The 26,999-nt window shown below is 35.1% G+C and overlaps 1 protein-coding gene across 1 annotated transcript in view; it reads left to right on the plus strand.

Moving 5' to 3' along the window:
• CNTN5 (contactin 5) overlaps window positions 1-26,999 on the plus strand; it is a 440,969-nt gene that overhangs the window by 298,265 nt on the left and 115,705 nt on the right. The window contains exon 10 of the mRNA XM_060157909.1: window positions 6,646-6,766. Within this exon, the coding sequence (XP_060013892.1) occupies window positions 6,646-6,766 (121 nt within the window). The remainder of the gene's footprint in view (window positions 1-6,645; window positions 6,767-26,999) is intronic.

Raw genomic sequence — 26,999 nt, forward strand, 5'->3', positions numbered from 1 at the left:
CTCTAATTATTTCCCAAACATCCACCTTTGTATACCATCACATTAGGGTTTAGGTTTCAATAGAGTAAGTCCCCTACATACGAACCTTCAAGTTGCGAACTCTTAAAGACGCGGACATGTGTTCACATGTACAATCACATAAGCTAGTTCTTGTGTCTGGAGTACATTGTCATGTGTGTGCATCCTCTACAAGTGGCTGTGCTTTTGTGTACTTTACTGTACTGTACGGTATAGAGTGCAGTAGTACAGTATCTTTATTTCTTGCCTGTTCACTCTATATCAGCCACTATATGCTCACTGTTGCACTGCACTACTGTGCTTTTCAAGGTACTACAGTACTGTAATATTAAAAATGTTTTCTTTGGGGCTTCCCTCGTGGCACAGTGGTTGAGAGTCCGCCTGCCAATGCAGGGGACATGGGTTTGTGCCCCGGTCCAGGAAGATTCCACATGCCACGGAGCGACTAGGCCCGTGAGCCATGGCTGCTGAGCCTGCATGTCCGGAGCCTGTGCTCCACAATGGGAGAGGCCACAACAGTGAGAGGCCCGCGTACCATGAAAAAATATATACTTTGTGTGTGTGTGTGTGTGTTTGTTTTTTATGCATTATTTTTGTGAAAAGTATTATAAACCTATTACAGTAGAGTACTACATAGCCAGTTGTGTTAGTTGGGTACTTAGGCTAACTTTGTTGAACTTACGAGGAAATCGGACTAAGGAATGTACTCTCAAAATGGAACTCATTTGTACGTAGGGGACTTACTGTATATGAATCTGAGGGAACACAAATATTCCATCTATAATAGAGTCCTTTTGCCTTGGCCTTTTATGTTAATCTTAGATAAAGGAATACCCATTTACCTTGCCACTAGGGAAAGGAGAGTCAATGTACATATGACCAGTTAAGAGACATCTCTCAAGAATCAGGGTACAAACATGCCACCTAAGCCTGGCATCCACTGACAAGTTAAATATCACACCCTCTAATCCTGTATGCCAACTTGGGAAAAGAGGAACACTAGTGTGATATACACAGCATTTTTTCATCCACTCAATATTCTTCATATATTCAATATCATCATCTATAAAATGTAATTCATTGTACTAAAATTTAATTGTGATTTCTTGCTTTGAGTTGAGTCATAGTTCCTAATCTTCATTTTAACCAAGGTAGCGGACTGATCCCATAAATTTGTGACTTTGTGTTTATAATACTAAACGATCCAGTTTGGATACCTAGCCATCCTGAGTTCATCAATGAGTCATCAACTAGTTTTTCCTCTTTAATCTATGTCCCTAAGAAAAATTCTTTCTGCATTTGTCTTAGTACTTAATAATACATGTTTAGAATATGTGCTTGAAGTAAATACCAAGGTCCCAGTAATGGCATGGTAGAGCCATTTTTACCTACTTTTAATCTTCAGTGCATTGTTGGATGCATTTAATATTTCATCATAATAGACATAAATGTCTGTCAAATAGCATTTTGTCTAGTATTTTTGTCACTGGAAGAAACTAAAATTTCTCTTTCAGATAATATATCCAATTATTTAAGCATGTGAGTTAATAACAGCAACTTTCTTAAAAAATATATTAAAACCCAGGTCATCATGAATGTAAATCCCATTATATAAAGGTCTAAGAAAAATACAAGTGTAAAAGGAAGAATAATGTATATGTGTATTATTTTCTTATCATGTTAGGCTATTTTAAGCAAATTATTTTCTGGGAAAAAGAAATATTGTTAGCAGGAAAGTATTTTAACTATCCAAGATTTTATGTCAATAACATTAATCATATCTAATAATCCATGTCTCATAGCTAATACCCAGTTTTTTTATGTTAGATGGTATTTTTTTAATTGCATCTCATAGAATTTACATGCTGTACTACTTTGTTTTATAGAGAGGAATGGTTTATGTATCTCTTTGGTGGGGACTGGGGATGGTGGAAGTGCCCTATGTGAGCCCATTGAGAAAGTTATGTAAACCCTAAATAAGGACACAAAAACTGCTATACCTAGAAGGTTTCTGAGTAAGCCATTCAGCATGAATTCACTTTTTATGATAACAGTCAAGTTATCTTGTTGTTTAGACAATTCATTCCCCAAACCTTCTCAGAGTGCTTACTATGTGTACAGCATTCTGCTAATCCTGCTGAAAAAATGCTTTACAAGTACTTTACCTTTCTGAAGCATTTCCTAAGAGTTCATTTATGAACATTGTTTCATTCAGTTTCCCTCAATACTCAAGAGAGAGACAGAGTAGCTATTATTATTCCAGTAAAGTGCCTTTCCCAGAGTCTCAGGGCTAGGAAGGTACTGAACTAAGTCTAGAATTCAGGTCTTCTTATTCTGAGTGCAGTAGTATTCCATGAGAGGGGGGATAACACACATCTAAAATAAAGCTAGGCACTTACCAGAAAACTTACTATAACTATGGAAAACATTGATATCCAGTTTGTTGAAGGAGTGAATACCAATTAAGGAAATATTCCTCTTGGCTAAGAATGCAATTATAGTGCCCTTTAACAGATAACATTTATCAAACATTTACTATGTGCCAGACACACTGCCATGGGCTTTACTTGCATTATCACATTGAACCTGTGAGAGAATCTCTGAGCAATAGAGTAATTTTCCCAAGTTCAAAATTTAATAAGTGGCAGAGCAGGGGTTCACACAATTCTGTGTCATACCAAAACCTGTATATACTCTTTCAGCACTCTTTTCTGCTGTCTTCCTCCATAGTCTTTCCTATTTCCCTTCCTTATTTCTTTAAGAGAAAAAAGAAGGAGGGGAGGAGGTACTATCAGGCATGAAGAAGGAAGGAAGCAAGCCATCCATGCGTTCATTAGCTCACCCAAATACAATCAGCTGCCCTAGTGCCCAGCTCAGCTCTGGGAATGCCCTTAGGCGTGACTTCCAAGAATGTCAAGTGATAGTTCAGAGACATGAGCAGAGTGCTAATGAAGCAAAACTAAACAGTGGCAGAACTAATGAAGAGAGACTTAACCAAGGAGAAGGCATTTGAACTGTGTCTAAAAGTATCTTTCCAGGCAAAGAAGAATGAGCATCTGTAACAGAACAGGCAGAATTATGGGAAGTATTCCGGTGTAGGAAGAAATGTGAGGTTAATGTCATAGAAGCACAGAATTCAGCATAGGAGGTGGAATCATGCTCTGAGTAGACCTCTGCTGAAACAAGGAAATTGGACTTTATCCTCAAGGCAGCAAAAGTTAACAGGCACTTTGAACAGCAAAGTTAAATATGCTTCCATTTTTAGGAAGTCTTAACTGGCAGTCTTATGTTGGATGAGCAGGACCCTTAGTCCAAGTGAAAGCCAATAAAGAACTGGACTTGAGTGGAAGAATGATATTTCCTCTATTATTTCCTAGTCATAAATAAAAGTTACAGTAATCTAGCAACTGCTCTAATGAGCGTATGTGACCAAGAAATGTAAATGACTTAACAGTGTTGCCACTCCCACAGAGAGTGAACAGAGAGCCTCTTTATTAAAGAGCCCTCATTTATTCATCCATTCAACAGATAGTTATTGAGCTCCCACTATGTGGTATGCAGTATGCTAGATGCACAACACTTGGAGTGTTGTGTTAAGCACTGGCTGTGGGAAAGTTGTTTTGAAGCAACACATAACACAATTTATTCATAAAGCCAAAGAAAGCAGCAAAGAAAAGGCAGTGTCAAACAAGTGTCAAAGAAAACAAGAAAAGAGAGAGTAACTCCCAAGAGAGAAAAAGTGAAAATGAGGTTTAAGCTTAAGAAAGCAAACATCTGCTGTAAGTAACCATTTCATTAAAACTGCACTAAATTGTGGGAGTTCTCTCTCAGGAACTGCACACTGTGGGCTGAGATTAAGTGTAATGGGCTCCCACATTAATTCTTCTCATTACTTCTCTAGAAAGATCAGTAAATCTCCTGAAAGGGTAATTTAGGTTTAGTGTTCACAATTCATTCATTTTACTTTTAATCTTCCCTGTTTAGAATTGTAAAAATATAATGCAGATATAATCCAAAAGAGGAGGAATGGGCCCCAAATGAGACAATTTCAACTCCTCCAATAGTCTTGTCATTAGTAGATATACAATAGACTGTAGGCTTTTATTCCTGATGATGGTGATGGAGCTTCAGCCAGTTTCTAGAGCATTGCATGCTGTTAATTGCAGGAACCAAGGAAAGGACAACATGGAAAAGATAATCTATGTTTTACCCTTCTGAATCCCTTGGACCTTTATGTGATTTTCAATGAAGCCTCTTCTTAATCCCATTAAGTTTTCTTTCACTACAATTTAATGAAAAGGACAAAAGTTTTAAGACTTTTGTCCAGGAAAAATAGAAGTCAATTATTTGGGAAGAAAAAGATCTGGAAAAAAAGGCAATCAATTATTTAATCACGAGAATGTGATTTTATGAGATAATTTTGTCAAAAACGTGAGCCTGAAAAATGACTTACAATCATTACTTTTTCTGTTGTTAAACTACCACCAATCAGTTTGTAAAACTGGAAAACAAGCAAGTAAAAGAACAACAAAACAAACAAAAAACTCCAGTAACTAAGACTACAGTCTTTCAGACGTGTTACTTCTGGAACTAGTAAAGTCCTCTCTGATTTTCTAGGCATCTCCTTGGCTTTTTCATTAAACATAGGCCCTATTCTAGGCCCATGGTGTGCACATTGATTCTTAATTTAACAAAGTACCCTACTAGGAGAGCATCTTAGAAATCCATGGGTAAAAGGAGATCTTCACATCTAAGATGGATCCATACTATATAAATTGGTAAATATATTTAAGCTCATTTAGACAGTATTATATTATGTAGATTTGAAACTGAGCCATGGCTTATGATGTTTACAGTTTGCTTTTGTTTCCCAAAGTGAAATCAAAGGTTTTTTTTAAGGTTAATTTCCTTTTCAGGTTTGAAAGAAGTGATCACTTAGTCTAGTACAGATGAGAAAATGAAATTTGAGTAACAATTTTATCTAAGGAAATTAGCAGTGGAGGATATTCATTGGACAAATATCACATTCCTTGAAATTATTGTTATAACATTGTAATGCATTCTCACCAAGAAGCATTCCCTTGTAAATGACTGAACTAGACCATGTCTTAACAATTATTTCATGAGAGGAAACGTCAACACCCTTAGAAGTTCCTATCATAAGACTAATGGGAAGGAAATATAACAAACAAACCAGAAATGAAATACCAGAAAGAAATGGCTAAAACATAGTATACAGTTAATTGATTCATTAAAAGAAACACACATCATTTGAGAGGTAAAAATTTCCAATGACTTCTCACCCTTTTACGAATGCTAAGAAAATGCTAAGAAAAAAAAGAAAGAATCCAACAGATTTCCAGAAATTCCTTTCATTTTCATGATTTTTATATAGTCCATTAGTTTATTTCAAAAATAAAGGTGAACAACTAAAGTCTTAAATACTCATCAGGCCACTGCCCTATAAGGACAAATACACCATTTTTTAAGATAATTCACCCATTCCATCAACAAATTAAAGATCTCTAATCTGGGGTGCTTCTCCAATCTGGGGTGCTTCTCCATAGCTTGCATTAAACATTCTTTCACGTGCCCAACTACCGTTGGAGAGGAGTGTTGAGTTCTTTGAAGATGTCATTTCATGCTGCATGCGTATACTCATTCCAGTGAATTGTTTTTGATTGCAACATGGAAACTGAAGAGCATATTGGAGTTTCACTATGTCATTCTCTGAAAAGAATACCTCATGCGTTGTTGTAAATATCAGCTCTTTACACATTCATGAAAATTGAAATCTATCTTTCCTGTTAAAGTAAATGAAAGACAAGATTAAGTAATGAAAGGTTGTACCAGTCATACTAAAGTGTAGGATCAGCACTGATCCCATGAACTGATACATCTAAAAGATAATCTCCCTGATACTTATTGATCTCCTTAACTGCAGTTGTTCTTCAACTGTGTTCTAATCATCGTGCTTCCAACAAGGATCAAATGTTTTGAGGTGCCTTTGTGCTCTGTAATTGCATTGATTAAGAGAGATTCAGGCTGACCCTACTCCTGATGGTGGTGGTTATGGAAGGAATAAATCTCTGTGAAGTGAAAACACATGGTTTTGGGACCAGCACTCTTGCATCTAAGCACTACTTCATTCTGTTGCCCACAGTGTACTTATGAAAGCAGCCATTCAATAAAGCCACACAAGATAATATTTTGACTACTGTTGCCTCATAATTAATTTCCATGTGTTGTTATTCCTTTCAATACTGCTTTCTTGCCACAAAAATAATCCTGTCTCTGAATAGCAAAGCAACAATTTTTGCTCACTGATTATTTTTCCTGTACTTTTAAAGATATGAATTTGTTTGTGCATATTTAAATATTTTTAAATATTGTAGCTGCTAACTTATTATATTCAATATTAAATGTTCGAACCCGTTATTAGCAATTGTTGAAAGCATAGCTTCCATGTGTTCCTTAAATTAGGGTATGTTTGATTTCTGAATTGTTGTAATATAAATTGTAAGACCAAAAATGGGCCCTTTGACTGAATATGCAAAGTTCCCCTTAAACCACCTTGAACTAGGCAGATTTGCAACATTTTAAACTGGCACTTCATCCCTCTTTCAGCAAGCATCCTCTGCAGATTTAATGATCAGGAACATCCTTCTGATGCATGCTGGGAGATATGGCTGCAGGGTACAGACCACAGCAGACAGTGTGTCAGATGAGGCAGAACTTCTTGTTAGGGGTGAGTATGCTAATAGTGCAGTCTGAAGACATGATCACCATAAATTATCATACAAAGGAATTTAAATGCATGGACTTTGAGCACATCAGTACTGTGCCTTTTACTTTCGATTTTACAATATATGTCATTTTTGCTTAACCTTTTGCCTTTGAAAAGATTACATGGAAACTTGCTCCTTAGAAACAGACAAAACCTACAGAGCCAACTTCAGGTCCAAGACACCTTTAGTACTAAGTTGTTACTAGATGTTTACCCAACTTAATGCCAAACAGAAATTTTCAACAGTTGAGTCACAAAGACACTTTGACACTACAGAGACAACACTTTTTTTTTCTATGTATGTGTTTTTCAAATGCAAAGCTAGTGGAACCCCCAGGCACTTTTTTTCCTCCACGAAATTCTAAATTCTACTTCATGAAACAGGAAAACTGTGTGCCTAATATGGTGGCATTTGCGACTGTTAACAGGGATTTTTTAAAAGTCTGGAAATGTCAACACAATCTTTCTGTGCAGAAATGACAGTTAAGTGGTTTCCAACCATGAACCAGGCTGCCAGATTCTGTGACCCTATAAAGCTACATCTTATTTGAATTAAGTAAATGACTACAGCACTAATTTCTTTTAGCACATTATTCCCCAGTATGGGAAATGCAGCTCTTAGCATGTAATATTTTCCCTTTTTTTCTTTTTCTTTTCCTTTCTTTCCTTCTTTCTTTCTTTCTTTCTTTCTTTCTTTCTTTCTTTCTTTCTTTCTTTCTTTCTTTCTTTCTTTCTTTCTTTCTTCTTTCCTTCTCCCTTTCTTCCTTCCTTCCTTCCTTTCTCTATTCCTCTTCTTCCTTTCTTTCTGCTCTCTTTCCCTTTTCATTTTTCCTTCTTTCTTTCTTTCCTTTTAGCATTTTTATGGAGCAAAAATATACCTGCAGAAAAATTTTAAAATCATAGGTGTACAGGTATACAACTCAAAGAAAAAACATCACAAAGTGATGAAATTACTTTACACCATTACACCATGAAATTACCATTTAAGAGAACTAGAACATTACCAGAATCTCACCTCTCCCTTTTCAATTTTAAACAATCACATTTTGACTGGTGTGAATACTGCATGCTAAGACCCCTTGCATGATCTCTGCAAAGAAAAATTTCACAATCTATAGCAAAAACTTATATCTTAGATTAACTTGTCTTATCCACTTGGAGTGTTTTCCAATCATAATTTTTTTTAAGAATTCATTAATATTATAAAAATCTGGAGCAGGAAATATAAGGTCTATGTAAGCTTCATCATCTCTTTGTTTTAGTTGTATGTGTCATCCAAGGTTTATTGATTTTGGGTAGTACATCCACCACTGGTTCAAGTAAAATGTTGTTTTGAAACAAGTGTATATCTGAGTGAGTGACAGCTTGTTCATTTCTTTGTACATGATGGTTCTGTTCAGAAGGTTATTTGAACTCTTCTCCAAATTTATAACAAGAATGTGTATCTGTATTACTCTATTATAAAACATCAAGATTTTAAAGTGCTCAGCCTCTCATGATATTTCATTTAGCTAAAAATTTTCCTTTATGCCTTTAAAAGTTATAAGGCTTATGGAACAGCAAACCCGACGCTGCAGTCAAATTTATAGAAAATTGCTTTCTTCTCTCACTACAGTTTGTTTTAGATTATGTGTATTTATTGTGTAGCACTTGCCTAGTAATTTAGAATGATGCTCCTAAAACTGGAGCTTTCTAAATAAATAACACAATTTAGAGGTTGATAACAAGAAACCAGGTATTTTTACAGGGCCATGAGGGGCATATTTAAGTGGCAAAGTAACATTCTGCTTTGTAAGTAAAATTAAATTCAACAGGGTTTAGAACATAATTCAGGCTTGGCTTTTTTGTGTTCTGCTCTTTTAGCCTTTGGATTTATGCCTAGGAGATGATAAAATGCAGAAATTTGGAATTATACTCAATGGCAATTTCAAACAGGTTGCTATTGTCTGAATATTCATGTAACATGCAGCTCAAGCTTTCCTTTTAAGTGAGTTGCTTCATCACCAATTTTCTATTATATATTTGTATTATTTTTCTAAAATTAATAAAAATAGCTTGCCTCTTCTGCCTGGTTGGTTTTAGGCAGATTTAAAAACTGAACTAAAGGTTCTGGTTCTTATTTTATTTTTACAATTATTTTTTGTAAGTTAATGGTTCCTGATAATTTAAGGAACCTGGATGCTTGAATATTGCTGTTTCTAAGTTTGGCTTGTGAAATGAAACTCAAAATAGTTTTACCCTGCATTCTTCTTTCTCCCACTCCTCCATTCGTTGGTTTGTAAATTTGGGGCATTCTAATAGTACAGGCCACAGGACCAAAGCTGAGAGTTCTAGATGAAGTTTTTCTAATGATGGCTACAATTCTAGCAGCAGAATCCTTAAAGCACACTTATTCAAGTGTGTCATAAAAATGGGAGCAGTAAAGACAATTTCACCATACTTCTTATAGGGTACCTTCATTGGATTGCCTCAGCAGTTCACTTTGCTCAGTCTTGAGAATGAGGAACATTCTTAGGTGGCAAGGAATATGTTTTTGTAACTCTGTAATTCTATTTCAGTGGAGATTTAGGGGACTAAAAATCTATATTCTCCTAGATCAGTCTAGGAGATCATCTCCTTTCCCATTAGAGATAGTCTATGAAATTCTTTTGGGCATCTCACAAAATCCTACAATTCTTCACCTGGCCCCATAAGCACACTAAATTGGAGATCAGGTATATTGTCCTAAGACCTCATCATTGCCTGTTTAGAATCTGAGAGTCCCTAACTAGTGATGTTCCCTGCTTTTCTTCCCACTCACTGCTTTAAAGTTATCTTTACCCCAAAAGCACTTTTGCTTTATTTTGCTTGTTTCCACTTTTGCTTTATTTTGCTTGTGAATGTCAGTGCTATTACTCACATCTATCCCACCATTATTATCATCCTCCAAAAATTGAATTTTCCCATAAATAATCATCTGAAGCATAAAATTGCTTGCTCCAACATATTTAGTATTCAGTGAATCAGCCTCATAACATCACCATGCATAATTTGTAGAACCATAATAGAAGTAATGAATATGTTAAAATAAGTTATTTTGCTGGAAAATAAAAAGAAATTAAAGCCACACCTGGACATCTGTGCACAATTTAAGTCACTTATTCAAGTGTGATATAACAAAAAGAAAGAAAGGAAGTCTAGGCAATGTTATAGGGAACTCTTTAAAGATGAATAAATCTGTATTATATTATCCAAGGTAAAGGAGATAGACCATTAAGAGATAACCTCACGGGGGGGGATACATAATTTGTAAAGAACCGATACTCCCAAGCAATATGAGAGGTAGGTGATCAAACACAACATAAAACACTCCAGAGAAAGGAGTGTTAGTTTTTTGTTATTTTATTTTATTTTACAAAACTGAATGTAAGAAATATGTTTCTCAAAGAGAATATAAAGGTAAGAAACTGTCATCATTTAAAGAATAAAATGTGTTTAGCTAATGTAATTGGGAACCAGAGCCTGAGCTCTGTCTATTCTGCCTAGAGGCAAAGGAAACAATAAAAACTCCACTTCTTCATGCAAATTTTTATTCATACTACTCTGTTTATTAATGCAAAACTGTAGATCAAGAAACTCTTGGAATAGTCAAAGAAGAATTAATAATCTCTTGGTTCCTTCTGAACACACAACCTATATACCCTCCTTTCCCCAAACTTGGACAACAAATTTTATTTCTTTAATTACAGTTTACAAGATGAATCTGATGTGTATTAAACTGAATTTGAGAAGAAAGAATCCACATCAGGACACACCTTGTTGAGAAAAATCTAACTGCTTTTAATTATTCATACCTCCTTCCACCCATCACTTCTGATTTAACCTGGAGTTCAAACTGTATTTCAGTCTTACTTGCTTTAAACTTTTCATCAGTTCAATTCTATTTATTCTTTCCAATAAATTTTTTTCTTTGAATAATTTACCTTTAGTCTCTCCTGATCCATCTAGTCACTTTTTATTGCAAACCTGAAATTATTTTTTTATAAATTTATTTACTTTTTATTTATTTTATTTTTGGCTGCACTAGTTCTTTGTTGCTGCTCACGGGCTTTGTCTAGTTGTGGAGAGCAGGGGCTACTCTTCTTTGCTGTGCGCTGGCTTCTCATCATGGTGGCTTCTTTTGTTGTGGAGCATGGGCTCTAGAGAGCAGGCTCAGTAGTTGTGACACAAGGGCTTACTTGCTCCTCGGCATGTGGGATATTCCTGGACCTGGGCTCGAACCCGTGTTCCCTGCATTGGCAGGCGGATTCTTAACCACTGCACCACCAGGGAAGCTCCACAAACCTGAAACTATTAAAAGTTTGACTGTTCTGTCAATTAAATAAGTCAACAGGTATTTGTTGATACTTTGCTATTCATTTATTCACTCACCCATTCATCCAGCACCTGCTCTGTATCAAGCCTTGAGCCAGGCAGTTGGAATAGAAAGATGAAGATGCCAAGGTCTCAGCCCTCTGTGTGGCTCTATGTCCACTTGTCCACTAGTATGACAGGCATCTTTGGGAATGGGGTGAGAAACACCAAGGAAGAAAGCTCCCTGGATAACCTACATCCTTTAGGGGAAATAATGAAATAAAGACATAGGCATAGCTATAGCACTGGCTTCATAAATTGTTGGGCCCAGTGCCAAATGAAAATGCAGAGTCCCCTGTTCAAAGCTTGATAAGAATTTCAAGGCAGTGACAGCAGAACATTAATCCAAGTATAGGGACCTTCTAAGGAAAGGACCTTATGTGACTGCACAAGTAACACACCCATGAAGCCAGCCTGGCAGAGCTATTAAATTATGTATAAATCTACAGGAAAAAAAGGACTTTAGCAAAGAGGAAGATCAGTTATAACAAAGTTGTCTCACTCTGCTTTCTCATCTATAAGATTAACATATTAAAGACTCCTCAGAGGTTTCACCAGCTTTTTACATAAAAGATCATTTTTATTATTCTGCCTCAAGAGTCACGTTTTGAAAGATTTTGTTTATCGTGTTGAAGTAATCATTAATTCATATTTCTATTTTAATTTTCACCAAAATCTTTTATCATGAGGTAGCCACTGTTAAAAAAGTAGGTGGTTTAACTTCAGCCAAGAGCAAAAGAGACTTTACATTTTAGCTAGTTGTGAACTGTTATCTGTTTTGTTTTGTTTTATTTTTCAAATAGTTGAAAAAAAAAAAAGATACCAGTTACCATCGAATGGAAACCAATTTGGAACCTTTGATTAAATACTCTTCAAATTTTCTCCAAGCTATAATTTTCAGTGATTCTCACCAGTGAAAGAGGAAAATTTGAGAATTTTCTGCCTTTTGCCCTTGGAAAGATGCAAGTACATACTATCACTTTTCCACATACAAAGGGAAACTCAAGTTCAGTGAAAATCTTGAACATATTCCTAATACATTTAGATTTGAGAATTGAGCAGTATTAATGTGCTCTATCTTTATATCTCTCAAAGCACTACCCTTATGAACCATTGATATAAATGTCTATCTTTAGCATCTGATCACTTCTGAAAATTTCAAGCTTTAAAATGCACGTGTTTAGCACAATTATCTTTTAGAAGATAGAGTTTGCACAGTTTTTCTTTTCCACCATTTATCTAATAAGAAATGACAGGCTTGGAGATTGCACAAACTTTTGGTAGAGTAATGTCTTGGACTCAAAAGAGTCTCCAGTGAAAAAGAAAAGGAGCCATAAATCACAAAAAGGAAAGCTGGGTTTGACGATATGCTGGTATTTGAGACTCAAAAGGACAATAACAAATGTCTTCAGTGTAATTTTAATGTAATTAATATTAATAGTAAACAAATCTTCAAATCATTTATGTTTTAGAGCAGAATTGAAATTATTCAGTTAATATATTTGCTTTTCCAATATTTAAAAAATCTTTAAAATGGAGTTATAAAATGTCCTTGCCTAGAAGAAAATCTAATCTCCTTCATGCAATGTCTTATTGGAATATCCTGCATCACTGTGGAAATTTTAGTTCACTACTATCACTAGTATTGGGTAAGACTTTTAAAATAACTTATATCAATCTCTTGCTTTTCTAGCTTAGACATTTTCTACATTAACTAGTTTGATTGACACGTGTAACATTTTTTTTAGACACTGAATAGCAGTTTAGTTTCTTTTCTCTTGTATTTTTCATATGGTTGTTTTCTAATCTGAGGAACTCTTTACTAACTGACTAAAAAGTAACATTTTTCGTCAGTCATTTGGATTTTCTGCAGCACATTTAGTTTGGTTCACTGAAGTGGTAGTTGACTTAAGTGACTTGACTCAAATGACTAAATGATTGAAACAGTTATATATAAAATGCACAAATGAATTGTCATTGCATACAGACAACCAATTGATGGAGACTAAATTTCTTGTATTTAACCACTCAATGAATATTGAGTGCCTACTGGAAGCCAAGTTCTCTTTTAGACACTGATATTTCCATCAATTGACTTAGACTTTCTGGAGAGCATTTTGCTATTTTGAAACAAGTACACTGATTTCACTTTTCCATTTTAAGAAAAATCTAATCAACTGGATTTTACATCATATATATTTTTGCATCACAAATCGTATATACATTTCACTATGTATTTTGTTCCACAGACATAACCTGTTTTTCTTACATATCTATCCTAATATAATAATGGCATTTAGTATTACTTCACATTTATGTAAACGTGTTGAAATAAGTTCTTGGTGTGTGGAGTTATGTCTTAAACGCTGATTTCATTCATTGTTTAGTTAGTACCTACTATATGTCAGGACAGTTCTAGTGTGCAAGAGGGAGAACTGGTGAGATGGGATTGGGTATAAGTGCTTTCTGATGCCCTGGGAAAGAACATAACTTTTATGCCACAGGTTATGGATATCCATCAAAGGGCCAAAGCAGGAAAGGCACATGATTTGATATGCACTTTAAGAGGATCATTCTGACAAATGTAGAAGATGTTTTAGATGAGCGTGAGATGAAATGGGAGACCACAGCAAAAATCCTGACAAGAAACAAGAAGCGTATGAAAAAAGGCAATGGTAATTGAGATGGAAAGGAAAGCAAATGTTCAAAAGATAGGAGGGAGACAGAAGCTACAGATCTTTGTGGCTCACTGGCTATGGAAAATGAGAAACAGGAGGCAAGAATGAATGCCAGTGGTTATGTTTAACTGAGTGGTCAGTGGGAGGGAAGTCACATTCTGGTTAGACCAAAACAGTTCCAAGTTATACCTGGAGTGCCAGCGTAATTATTAATGAAGTCCCTTCTCTCAAAACCGTCCTGGTTTAGTTGATATATTATGTGGCCATCCTAATGAAGAATGATCATGCTTTTCATGTAATCTGGAAGATAAGTAAATAAGTGAATTGAGGGTAAAGCAAGAGCATTTAAAATAAGGCTCTCCAGAGAGAAATACCCAGTAAGCAAATAGATTTGTGGCTATGGATCTCAGGAGAGAAAATGCATGAGTTGAGATGTAGATTTGAGCATGATCAGATGAAAATGAAATTGCAGAGACAGCATGTGAAGAATGGGAAGAGGAAGAAGCTCAGGATAGAAGCTTCAGAAACACTTCTGTTGAAGGCAGGGAGGAAGCTACAGAGAAGATTGGGAAGTAGCTGACAAACACAGAGCAACTAAGAGGAAAGTCAAAGAAACCAAGTCTTAGGGACAAGAAAAGGGAATTCCAGGAAGGAGAAAATAGGCAAGAGTGTCAAATGCAAGTAAATAGAGAACAAATAGATACCATTGGTTTGAGCAATTTAAAATACACTGATGACTTTGGCAAGGGTAAATTCAATGGAATGATGGGTGTAATAACCAAATCACAGTAGGTGGAGAGAGGCAAGTGATAATACATGAGAGGTGGTGTAGTATCTTAAGGAAAGCATGGGCTTTGAAGTCAGACAGATTGTCTCACATCCCCACAAGGTCTTACTAGTTGTGTGACTTTGGGCAGGTTGCTTAACTTTAACCCTTGCTCACCCTTCACTCATTCATTCAATACTTATTCATCAAACATTTATAGGGCACATATTATGTGGCAGACACTGTGTTAAGAACCAGCTAACCATGAGCAACTGATGTCTCCAACATGAAGGAACATCTTACAACATAATACAAGGAATACTATTACAGATATATAAACAGCACATTTTGTTTTCTGATCATAAGCTCCATTAATAATAATAAAAACAGCTAACATTTATTAACTTTTTCCTATATACCAGGCACTGTGCTAAAGGCTCTCTATGAATTATTTCACTCAGTACATTCAGAATGTCCTATAAAAACAATATGAGAGGGATACTATTTTTAGTTCCAATATGCAGATAAGAAAACTAAGGATCAGAGAGGTTTTGGACTTGTCAAATTTCACCTTAATAAGTGGAAGAATAGTGAGCAGAGTCGAGGGAGACTGACTTCAAAGCAAGCATTTTAAATTACTACACTGCCTTCCACCAACAATTGCCAAATTGTTTCAGTGTTATTAATCACTGTATTCCCTGGTCATACTTAGTTCCTGACACATTATAAGTCTTGAAAAGTATTAATAAATATTTGTGGAAGGAAGTTGGGAAGAGATGAAGAGGAAGGGAAGGGCAGGGAAGAGAGGAAAGAAGGGAAGGGCAGGGAAGAGAGGAAAGAAGGGAGGAAAAGAAGAAAGAAGGTTGGAAAGGAGGGAAGGAAGGAAGGAAAATGAAGGAAGGAAGGAGAAAGAAATAAGGAAAGAAAGAAAGAGAGAAAGACAAAAAGAAAAGAGTCCTGTGAGAAATAAGGGAATGGAGTAAGAAGCTCTGCCTAGAAGTCACAGAATTTTTATCAAGGATGTGATATATGGGCAGGATTAAAGGACATGTAATTATTTGCTAAGCCAAAAAGAGAACAGAAGTTACTCTATATCAGCTTGGGAACACAACACATTTTCACTCTCATCTGCCTCTAAGGATAGGCCTCACATTCTCTAATCCTCTAAAGTACCTAATCTTGGACCACATGACCAGAAGACTCAGCATCATTGATCACCCCTATCTTATACCTTGGCCTAAATGACCTCTAACCCTACTGACAAGTCTGAATTTCTTCTGACCCTTACATCTTGCCAATCATATATAATATCAAAACTCTAATAACTATTATCTCAGGACATCTTGTGGGGCTTCTTATTCAAACACTCTAGGTTTTGATAGAAAAAAATCACTTCTGGAAAAAAATACCTTCAGGAATATTAAGCATCAATAAATAATAGACCTCTTTCTGCATGATCTGTCCTCATTCTCTTATTTTAAACTTTCTTCCAATTGTTCCAACTATGAGGGAAGGAAAAAACTACCAGTTGCTTTAAAAAGTGCCTCGTCTTCCATACAATCGCTGCTGCTATTCTTTCAAAGCTTTGATATTCATTGTTTCTCATCTACTTATGGGTGAATTGTGCCAAGAGTCATGAAAAAAAAACAACACAAAATTTAAAAAATGGTCTTTGATGTTCAAAAAAGTGTCCTTAAAGTCACCAATATTATTTAGGTAAAATATTGGAAGTACATTTTATCTGTCTGTTCATTTGTTTGTTTGGAAATATCATCTTACTTACTTTTTATATACTTCATAAAGACAGAGCCTAAACCCACCACCAGTCCTTTCTAAAACCTGACCTTTTTATTTTCCTGAATATATTGTTTTCTGTGACTGTTACCTATATTGTTTTAGCGTGTCTTTAGAGTATTGGGTAGTAATTTGCTTTCATGTGAAGCCCTGAATACATAGTTCTGTAGGGTATATACATACTACTTGGCCCTTTTTTTTTTAACATCTTTATTTAAGTATAATTGCTTTACAATGGTGTGTTAGTTTTTGCTTTATAACAAAGTAAATCAGCTATACATATACATATATCCCCATATCTCCTCCCTCTTGCATCTCCCTCCCACTCTCCCTATCCCACCCCTCTAGGTGGTCACAAAGCACCAAGCTGATCTCCCTGTGCTATGCAGTTGCTTCCCACTAGCTATCTATTTTACATTTGGTAGTGTATATATGTCCATGCCACTCTCTCACTTCATCCCAGATTACCCTTTCCCCTTCCCGTGTCCTCAAGTCAGTTCTCTATGTCTGCGTCTTTATTCCTGTCCTGCATGGCCCTTTTTTGATAACCCAAATGTGGAACCCAAGTTCCAAGCAAAAGTTCTGCCAAATATCAACCCAATGACTGGTCACATCTCCAAGGAAGACAATAGAAAATTGGTGAGTTCACTTTAGTTTCTATCCCAAAATCTTGTTTTATTTCCACCTATATCAATACTCAATTCTTAATTATTTTCTTGATTTTATGTAACACAATACAACATGTAGCCTGGACTCTGAATGATTCTTCATTAATCAACACAAAATCCATGTAGATTGAACAGAGGGCTAATATCGATTGGAAGAAACTTTTACTGCATATTGGATTTTGTCCTCCCAAACACCTGGCAAGGTAATGTCTCCATTTCACTACTCCTTAATTTGGAATTGCAAAGGCAATTAGCTCTGTAATGAGTTAGAGCAAGTGAAGTGAAAGAGTAGGGAAAAAACTGAACACCAGATGATGTCTGTTAATGCTAAGAAAAAAAAGTCACTGGTTCTTGGTAAACATCTTTCAAATGCATGTCTCTCTTTTGTATTTTTTAAAACTAAGGTGTGTAAAACATGTTGCTTAATATGTATGGAGAAAATCTAATTTGATACATTATGTGTAAAGATTGGCAGTCATGAGCACATGGGTCTCTAAGTTATTGACTGAGTATATCAGTAAATTTTGCCTTCGGAAATTTGTGCATCATTGGTACCTAAAAACTGAGAAGGAAAGGAAAAAAAAAAACAGTTCCTACTTTTATTAAAAAACAGTTAAAATAGAGAATTAAAACGTTAAAATAGAGAATTACTTCTGTAAGAGTCAACATGGGCAAGTATTGAAAAGCTGAGATATAAAAGTGACAGCTGCAAGGTTAATTATTGCTGTGAGAAAATAAAACTGCATACATTCAAAATGTGCAAAAAGTAGTGGGGAAAGATCTGCTCTACTTGGGGAAAGATCTGCTCTACTTGTGCTGCATTTGGAAAAGCAAGATCTTGGGGCAACTGGTACACTCAGCACTGGACTAGTTTATAGCTGGTGCTCAGTAAATGTTAGCTGAATCTCAATAGTCCAATTTAAAAATGACTCAAGTTGTTTACAGTGGCTGTGATAGAAGCCAGGTTACCCAGCCCATACAACGTAGCATCATAAAAATGACCCAGGCCAGGACCTGAATCTCACTCTGACACTAGCTGGATGACCATAGCAAGTCATTTTACCTCTTTTGGACTCTTCAGTTGTGAAATGGGGATATAATACCTAATTTGCAGATTTAATAGGAAAATGAAATGAGATTTCAAATGGTAGAATGCTTCTCAGTAAAAGCTAGTTATTGTTGTTGATATTCTTAACTAGAAGAATTTCTGTTTCCCTAATCATTAAGATTAAGAAAATGAATCATTGTTCTTCATGGTTCCTATAAGCAAGAGAATGGCCCACATTTATCCAACAGGCAATCCTATCTGATTATCCATTATTATGGATAATGAATTATTATTCATTATCCACTGAAATGTTCATCTTGTTCAATTATAATATGATAATACATTCTAAAGGGGAGTGGGAGCATTTTGGCTGCCTCTCCTTCCTCAGGGTCAAATCAGCATGTTGATAAGCTTGGCATAATTGTTTTCCCTGCAGGTTTACTGTCATTAGTATAAACTGTGAAATACCACTAGGACCATCTCAGTATATTCAGTTAACTGAGTCAATGAAACCTTGCCTCACTTTCCAGAAGTGTGTTGCTTACATTAATGTGTACTTATTTACATTTAAGATTCTGTTTTGAGGGCCTCCATCCTTGAACAACCTACAATAGCTACCTTAGTGTACAAGAGAATTTCCCATATGTGAAATAAATACTGAAGGGCTTGAAGTATGGTTACACAAAGTCACCAAGAGGATAAGATTGAGTAAAAAAAAAAGTCAAATACACAAATTATATTTCATTCTAGAAAAGATGTGTAGATGAGGCTACAATAGAGACGTCATAATCCTAAGAGTACTGCTTTCCTATCAGTGACAGTCATCACTATCTGCCTATCTAAATGTCACCAGCTTGATAACACATGAAATGAGCCCCAAATATATGTTATAAAATTGATTTAAATCACTGTGTTCAATATTTTTAAAACATAAATATGCATTCTATGAATGCTTACATGAGACTTTGCCATGCCTTTAGTTTAGTTGACAATGAAGTAATGCAAAACTTAAAATAAAGAGTAGAAAGCCTTTATAAACACCACAAAGGACACTAAAAGACTGGAAGTATTTGTGAAATAAATACATAGATTTTTTAAAAAATTGAATACAAATGGTATGAGTGGTTTTCAAGTTCCTCTGGAATTACGTCTTAGATCTTAAAACATTCTAGGTCAAAAGTACAAAATTTCAGACAAAGGGATTTTTTCCTAAATCACATAAGTTAATCATCTATACCAAACTGTCAGCTTTCTCATTTGTCAGCATTCTGATTTGGTTAATGTTAGTGTATATTAATCACAGAAAAGTATGGCATAAAACAAGTTCAGGTGGTTATTGGTTCATATAATTATTTCTTTTGTGTCAACTCAAGAAGTAGAACTGTTATTAGTAAACTTTATTTGAAATACTTAATCACTCTTTCAAAGACATTTTATCACCTGATCTGTATGTATCAGTAAATCAAACCTCACATATTTGTCTCACAACCTCAGCTCACAGAATGTTAAGTCAAGCTAATAAGAAGCATCAATCATACCCTGAATGAGATAGTCTGCATTACAAACACTCTCCCTGTAAACCATCCATTATATGGAACAGCTGTTACAAATTATCCAGCCTCCAGGACTACTCTATTTAAGTGTTTCTGCAAAAGCCCACTGTCTCCATTTCTCCAAATGAGTTAGTTGGTGGCACAGGGATTGTACCAAGTTCACTGTCACCATATGACAGCAGTCTTTTTCAATCTGTGCCTAGTTCTAATGGTACATTGCATAGTAATAAATGTCTTCTTACAGTTGTAGAGCAAAAATCCTCAGAGTATAAGCAAGTAGCCATCAAGAAACCACTAAGACAGTTTTTTCTCCATTATATCTCAGCCATTGCCCAATAAGTTAAGCACTTAGGAAGTAATACTTACTCTTTTCTAAGTCCTAAGGGGACTATTGATTTGCTCAGTTAGTTAAAATGTGAAATTAATGACCCCAGATACATGTTTGTCAACTTTTGCTCACTTCCATGACTGTGAAACATGTCCCTAGTCTCAAATAGATATCTTGCAGAACATGTTGGTATCAAGGAAAATCATGAAAGAAAATCTAAATACAGTCAACTCTCCATATCTGTGGAGTCTGCATCTGCAGATTCAACCAAATGTGGATCAAAAATATTCAGGGGAAAAAAAAATCTAGAAAGTTCCAAAAAAGCAAAACTTGAATTTATTGTGGAGGCAATTATTTATATAGCATTTATATTATATTTACAATTATTTGCATAGCATTTACATTTATTAGGTGTTATAATTAATCCAGAGATGATTTAAACTATATAGGAGGATTGTGTAGATTATATGAAAATACTATGCTTTTTTATACAAGGGACTTGAACATTCCAAAATTTTAGTATCTGAAGGGATACTGGAACCAATCTCTGGTGAATTAGAACAAGTGAAAACTTATACTTCAGAAAAAAACATATTAAAGGAAGTCTACTACTTCCAGTTTAGTTCACAGTTTTGCCAAGGGTGCTCCTGTCTTAAAAAGAATGGCTTTATAAATGTATGGCCTAATGTGTCTTTGGAAATAATAATTCCAAGTTTACTTCATGGTATATTTGAGAAAATGTGTTACAGGGATATCTATAAATTATTCATAAAAGAATAGTGAGACTGAACGAATTTAAAAGTCTATATAGGCATACATCATCTTCTTGGTCTTAATTTGCATTGCAGAGTTGTAATGAGTCATACACAATAAACCAATATTGGATTTATAGAAAGCTTTGCAGAAGCATGGTACCTTGCATATTTTAGCACTCCATATGCTATTTTCCTACAGGGTTTCTTCAACTCATCTGTTTTTAGAATTTATGTAATACTAGCTTACTAAATTAATTTCAAGATAGCATCTGGGTTGCTTGAGGTTTTAAATAAACAAGTTGATTATTTTTAATTATTCTTGCCAGTTTGCACAATAGATCCTCAAATGTCTATTTTCCATTTCAGAAAGATCACCTTCAATGGATGGAGAGTAATACTTATATATTGGAATACACACAGTGTGTACAACTTCAACGCATGTAAAACTACATTAAATATTTATGCCTGCCTAACTACCTGAAATTGTTGGTTAATTTACCTTTCACTTGAAGTTTGTAATAACTGACCAAGAAGTGTTTGTGTTTTTCTAAAAATGAACACAAGAATTCTTTAAATAAACATTTTAAACGTAGTGATGTGTAGAGTCTCACATTAGTAATTAAGTTCTTCAACCAAAAATGGCATGAGTCATTTTAGCTTAAAACTCACAAGGTGTCAAAATTCCAATGACAACCACATGTTCACAAATTATACTAAACAGGATAAATGTCATGAAATTCTAATTTTATTAGACTAATATGGGGAAGAGGTGGTATAACTTTTGTTTTTGCTTACAATGGAAGTAGAAAAATCATTATACTCTCAGTAAGACTGTGAAAGGCATATATGCAAAGCATCCTCAGATCATCCAATGACCACTATCGTTGAAACTACATTGACAACTTCTATTAAGCAGAAACAGTAAAATAAAACAACATTGGAAACGTGATTTACTGAGTCATCACAATTTACATTTGTTATCAAAACTTTATTGCAAAGAAAAATATGCATACATTTTTAATAATTTAAATAGATTTTCCCTCCAAATCTTTCTACATCCTCTGAAGTCTCCTCCAGATTTCGACTTTTTAGCAACATGGAGTACAGGCATACCTTGGAGATACTGTGGTTTTGGTTCCAAACCACCAAAATAAAGCAGATATCACAATAAAAAGAATCACACAAATTTTTTGCTTTCCCAGTCTATATAAAAGTTATGCTTACACAGAAAAAGCTTTTTATAAAATATAACATTGTTTATGATTAAGAAAACTCTTCAGAAAGTGGGCATAGAGAGAACCTACCTCAACATAAGAAAGGGCATATAAAACAAACCTACAGCTAATGTTATACTCAACCATGAAAAGCTGAAAGCATTTCCTCTAAGATCAGGAACAAGACAAGGATGTTCACTCTCACCACTTTTATTCAACATAGTTTTGGAAGTACTAGCCATGGCAATCAGAGAAGAAAAATACAAAGAATCCAAATTGGAAAAGAAAAAGTTAAACTGTCACTATTTGCAGATGATATGATACTATACATAGAAAATCCTAAAGACGTTACCAGAAAACTACTAGAGCTCATCAATGAATTTGGTGAACTTGCAGGATACAAAATTAATACACAGAAATTTGTTGCATTTCTATACACTAACAACAAAAGATCAGAAAGAGAAATTAAGGAAACAATGACATTTACCACTGCATCAAAAAGAATAAAATACCTAGGAATAAACCGACTTAAGGAGGCAAAAGACCTATACTGAGAAAACTTTAAGACACTGATGAAAGAAATCAAAAATGACACAAACAGATAGAAAGAATATGACGTTCTTGGATTGGAAGAATTAATATTATCAAAATGACTATAAAACCCAAGGCAATCTACAGGGCCAATGCAATCCCCATCAAATTACCAATGATGGGCTTCCCTGGTGGCGCAGTGGTTGAGAGTCCGCCTGCCGATGCAGGAGACGTGGGTTCGTGCCCCGGTCCGGGAAGATCCCACATGCCGTGGAGCTGCTGGGCCTGTGAGCCATGGCCGCTGAGCCTGCACGTCCAGAGCCTGTGCTCCACAGTGGGAGAGGCCACAGCGGGAGAGGCCACAGCGGTGAGAGGCCCGCGTACCACACACAAAAAAAAATTACCAATGATATTTTTCACAGAACTAAAAAAACAACTTTTAAATTTGTATGAAAACACAAAAGACCCTGAATAGCCAAAAAATCTTGAGAAAGAAAAACAGAGCTAGAGGAATCAGACACCTTGACTTCAGAGTATACTACAAAGTGACAGTAATCAAAATAGTTTGGCATTGGTGCAAGAAAAGGCATATAGATCAATGGAACAGGATAGAAAGTCCACAGACAAACCCATGCACCCACGGTCATCTAATCTATGACAAAGGAGGCAAGAATATACAATGGAGAAAAGACAGTCTCTTCAATAAGATGTGGTGGGAAAACTGGACGGCTACATGTAAAAGAATGAAATTAGAACATTCTCTAACACCATACACAAAAATAAACCCAAAATGGATTAAAGACCTAAATATAAGACCAAATACTATAAAACTTGTAGAGGAAAACATAGGCAGAACACCCTTTGACATAAACTGCAGTAATATCTTTTTTGGATCCATCTCCTAAAGTAATGGAAATAAAAACAAAAGTAAACAAATGGGATCTAATGAAACTTAGAAGCTTTTGCACAGCAAAGTAAACCATAAGCAAAATGAAAAAGCCCTCAGAATGGGAGAAATATTTGCAAATGATGCAAATGACAAGGGATTCATTTCCAAAATATAAAAACAGCTCATACAGCTCAATACAAAAAATAAATAAATAAATAAAAACAATCAAAAAATAGGCATAAGATCTAAATAGACATTTCTCCAAAGAAGACACACAGATGGCCAAAAAGTACATGAAAAGATGTTCAACGTCACTAATTATTAGAGAAATGCAAATCAAAACTACAATGAGGTATCACCTCACACCAATGAGAATGATCATCATCAAAAAGTCTACAAATAATAAATGCTGGAGAGTGGGTGGAGAAAAGGGAACTCTTCTACACTGTTAGTGGGAATGTAAATTGGAATAGCCACTTTGGAGAACAGTATGGAAGTGCCTTAAAAAACTAAAACTAGAGCTACCATATGATCTAGCAATTGCACTCCTGGGCATATATCTAGATAAAATCATAATTTGAAAAGATATATGCACCCTAATATTCATAACAGCACTATTTACAAGAGCCAAAACATGGAAGCAACATAAGTGGTCATAAACAAATGTATCAGTAAAGATGTGGTATATATACACAATGGAGTATTGCTCAGCCATAACAAAGAATGAGATAATGCCATTTGAAGAAACATGGGTGGACCTAGGAATTATCACACTAAATGAAGTAAGCCAGACACAGAAAGACAACTATCATATGTTACAGTTATATATGGAATCTAAAATTGATAGAAATGAATTTATTTACAAAACAGAGGTAAACTCACAGACATAGAAAACAAACTTATGGTTATCAAAGGGGAAAGGGAGGGGGAGGGACAAATTTGGAGTTTTAGATTAAAATATACACACTACTATATATAAAATAGATAACCAACAAGGACCTACTGTATAGCATAGGGAACTATACTCAATATGTTATAATAACCTATAATGGAAAATAATCTAAAAATGAATATATATATGTATAACTGAATTACTTTGCTGTATACCTGAAACTAACACAACATTGTAAATCAAGTACATTTTAATTTTAAAAAGATTTGTGCTTACAACATATTGTGGTCTCTTAAGTGTGTATTAAGCCTCAAAAACAATGTACATACCTTACTTAAAAAACACTTTATTGCTAAAAAATGCTAACCATCATCTGAACCTTCAGTGAGTCGCAATAGCAAAATCAAAAATCATAGATCACCATAACAAACATAATAATAGGGAAAAAGTTTGAAATAGTGCAAGAACTACCAAAATGTGACCCAGAAACGTGAAGTGAGCAAATGCTGTTGGAAAAATGGTGCTGATAGACTTGTTAGATTCAGGATTGCCATGAACCTTCAATTTATAAAAAAACTGTATCTGTGAAGTGCAATAAAGGGAGGTTTAACTGTAAATGGACAGGAAATTCAATGAGAGCATTAAAGAAAAGGCTTATGTGTCATTGCTTTCCTCTGAGTTTCAGATGGACTCCACTTTACTTGTAAGGTCACCAGCTTTACCTAATTCAATTCCTACCTGAAATCCATGACTTTCCTGATGCCTATCATGCCGGCTTTTAAACTTGATCACCTTTTTTCTGGTTATGAACAAATGTAGGGCATAAAGAATCTAATGGAACAATGTTGACTCAACCCCTATAAAATCATGTTTTTCATTTCATATAAGCTCTCAATGTTTTTCAGCAATGTTGCTGTTCAACTCTTATTTATTCCCCATCACATAGCTCCCAGTGACTATTACTGACCTTTTCAACTCTCTTCAGGCTCCAAACTAGCATCTTCCTGTGTCTGCAGTTCAGTGTTATCATTATAATTATTTCAATTAAAATTTATTGCATTAAGTTGAAAAGAAAACTTTTGAGATCCTCCTCCAGATTTCACCTTTATTGTACCATTATTCTTCCAATTTATTTAGCATGAAATTCTGGAATAATGTTTCATTCCCACTCTTGACTCTTCCTTTTTAATATCTAATGTGTTAGTCCACCTCCCATTTTAAAGCATTTACTGGCCTCCACTATCTACATAAAAATGCTCAAACTCATTGTCCTGCTGTTCAAGGTCTTCCCTCAACCTCCTTTTCTCCACATAAAATCCTGCTACTCTGATCAAACTTAAACCATCTGTCTTCCTGCTTTTCAGAAATGCCTTGAATTTTCCAGTCTTTGGGCCTATTTTTTTATTTATCCCTTTTTGCCACCAAAAGAAAAAAGTCACCTGTTCTATCTTTAAGTACTAGCCCAGAGGAACTGTTTTCTTGGAATATTCACTGCAAAACCCATCCTTCCAGCATCACTGTCTAAAGAATTTTCTGTGTCCTAGAGATACAAAAGTGAATTTCTAACTCACCTGGCTGGAAAATGGCAAGGCCTGCATGAGTTCCCATGTGTCAAGGTATCTAGTCAGCCTCCATCAGTCAAAGCTGTCAAGTTTAGCTTTTCATTTTTTGTCCTCACATGGCAATTTCTCCAGCCCTTTCAGGCCTTTTTTTTTTTTTTAATGAATGTAGTAATGAGAATGACACAGATTATTTAATTGTGGGCTTGTGAAATAGGATTTTTCAATCTCGTTCTAAAATTCCTTCTTTAATTTTCAATACTTTGTTGAACTTTATTGTCATAGGTATTCATTGGTTATAATACTACATGTTTAATAAGCTCCAAGTCTCTATCCAAAAGTGATTAATATATCCTATAGGTAAATTTTTAAGTCATTTTAGTAATTTCATTGTATTCTGTGTTTACCTCTCTGGCTGTTTGTTGCTAGTTGGCTGGCTGTTCTTTCAGTTTTCCTGATTGACTTTTAGTCATTTTTCATTTCCAAAAGATTTATCTGGAGTAATTAGATATTGTTGGAGATCCCCTTTTCAGATTATTTATGCTAATATAACCAGTCTTAGCACAGATAATGACTTATTCCAGTTTTAATCTTTGTAAACCAAGGTACTTCTGTTATCCTTTGTATCTTAGGATGCTTCCAGTTGCAAGTAATATAAAGCCTAACTCAAATTGGCTTAAACAATAAGAAATTTATTAGTTATGTTGACAGGAAGCTAAAGCAGATTTTTTTCATTGGTTGATCCAATGTCTCAAGTTTTTTTCAAGGACACAGGTTGGTTCCATCTCCATTCTGTCATCTTCAGTGCTGGCCTTACTCTAAAGCTCATTGTAATCATAGGCTGACTGCCAAGAATAATAGGGCCTAAATTCTTTCATGTTCACATACAACAGGAGAAAAAACTAGCGTATCTACAAATGTCTATACCTTCATCTGGCTTTGCCAATTTAGACCATGTGCTTACTCCTGAACCAGTACCTATCATAATATGATTGTCATGATCTGATTGGCTTAGACCTAACTTCCTGAACCAGTCACTAGTGGGGCAGGTGAGATTGCCAAGATGGGCATAGACCAATCAGGGCTACTGCATATAATGGGGGTTTAATTCCCTATACCACATTGGG

Source organism: Lagenorhynchus albirostris, chromosome 9 (genome assembly GCF_949774975.1).
Source record: "Lagenorhynchus albirostris chromosome 9, mLagAlb1.1, whole genome shotgun sequence".
NCBI lineage: Eukaryota > Metazoa > Chordata > Mammalia > Artiodactyla > Delphinidae > Lagenorhynchus > Lagenorhynchus albirostris.